The sequence below is a fragment of the Oryzias melastigma genome, unplaced genomic scaffold, assembly GCF_002922805.2.
Source record: "Oryzias melastigma strain HK-1 unplaced genomic scaffold, ASM292280v2 sc00727, whole genome shotgun sequence".
NCBI lineage: Eukaryota > Metazoa > Chordata > Actinopteri > Beloniformes > Adrianichthyidae > Oryzias > Oryzias melastigma.
In genome coordinates, this window is record NW_023417315.1 from 8,338 (window position 1) to 8,924 (window position 587).

The following is a 587-nucleotide window of genomic DNA, read 5'->3' on the forward strand; positions in this document are numbered from 1 at the left end:
GGACGGCCCCTCACCTCCGGATGGTGCGCAGCAGTGTTGACCTGGCCTCGTTGTGGAAAGTGATGATGATGGAGGTTGGAGGAAGATCCGAGTCGTACTGGAGAGTCGCGCACCTGCAGGAGACAAGTCAGCGTGAAGATCCACGGCGGGAGACCAGAGAGGACGGTGCTAGGACACCAAACCAACGCTTCATTAATGCTTTGTTTGTTTCAATAACGCTTCTTCTGCTTCATTAATGCTTCTTCTGCTTCATTAATACTTCGTCTGCTTCATTAATGCTTCGTTTGCTTCATTAATGCTTCGTTTGCTTCATTAACGCTTCTTCTGCTTCATAACACTTCGTCTGCTTCATTAATGCTTCGTCTGGTTCATTAATGCTTCGTTTGCTTCATAACACTTCGTCTGCTTCATTAATGCTTCGTTTGCTTCATTAATGCTTCGTTTGCTTCATTGATGCAGTTTAGATCCAGAGAAGCTTCTTTCCTGACATCATGTTTCCTGTGATTTTCAGATCTCTAGAACGACCCTCGAGTCTCGTTGTTGGATAAAGATGCTGAGAGAAAAGAAAAACAACAAGAACAACAACA

At 44.6% G+C, this 587-nt stretch overlaps 1 protein-coding gene across 1 annotated transcript in view; it reads right to left on the reverse strand.

Moving 5' to 3' along the window:
• LOC112140901 (polypeptide N-acetylgalactosaminyltransferase 14) overlaps positions 1 to 113 on the reverse strand; it is a gene marked incomplete at both ends in the record, with an annotated part of 5,728 nt that extends 5,615 nt beyond the window's left edge. Inside the window, 1 exon segment of the mRNA XM_024263924.1 lies at positions 15 to 113. Within this exon segment, the coding sequence (XP_024119692.1) occupies positions 15 to 113 (99 nt within the window).
• Positions 114 to 587: the final 474 nt, after the last annotated feature.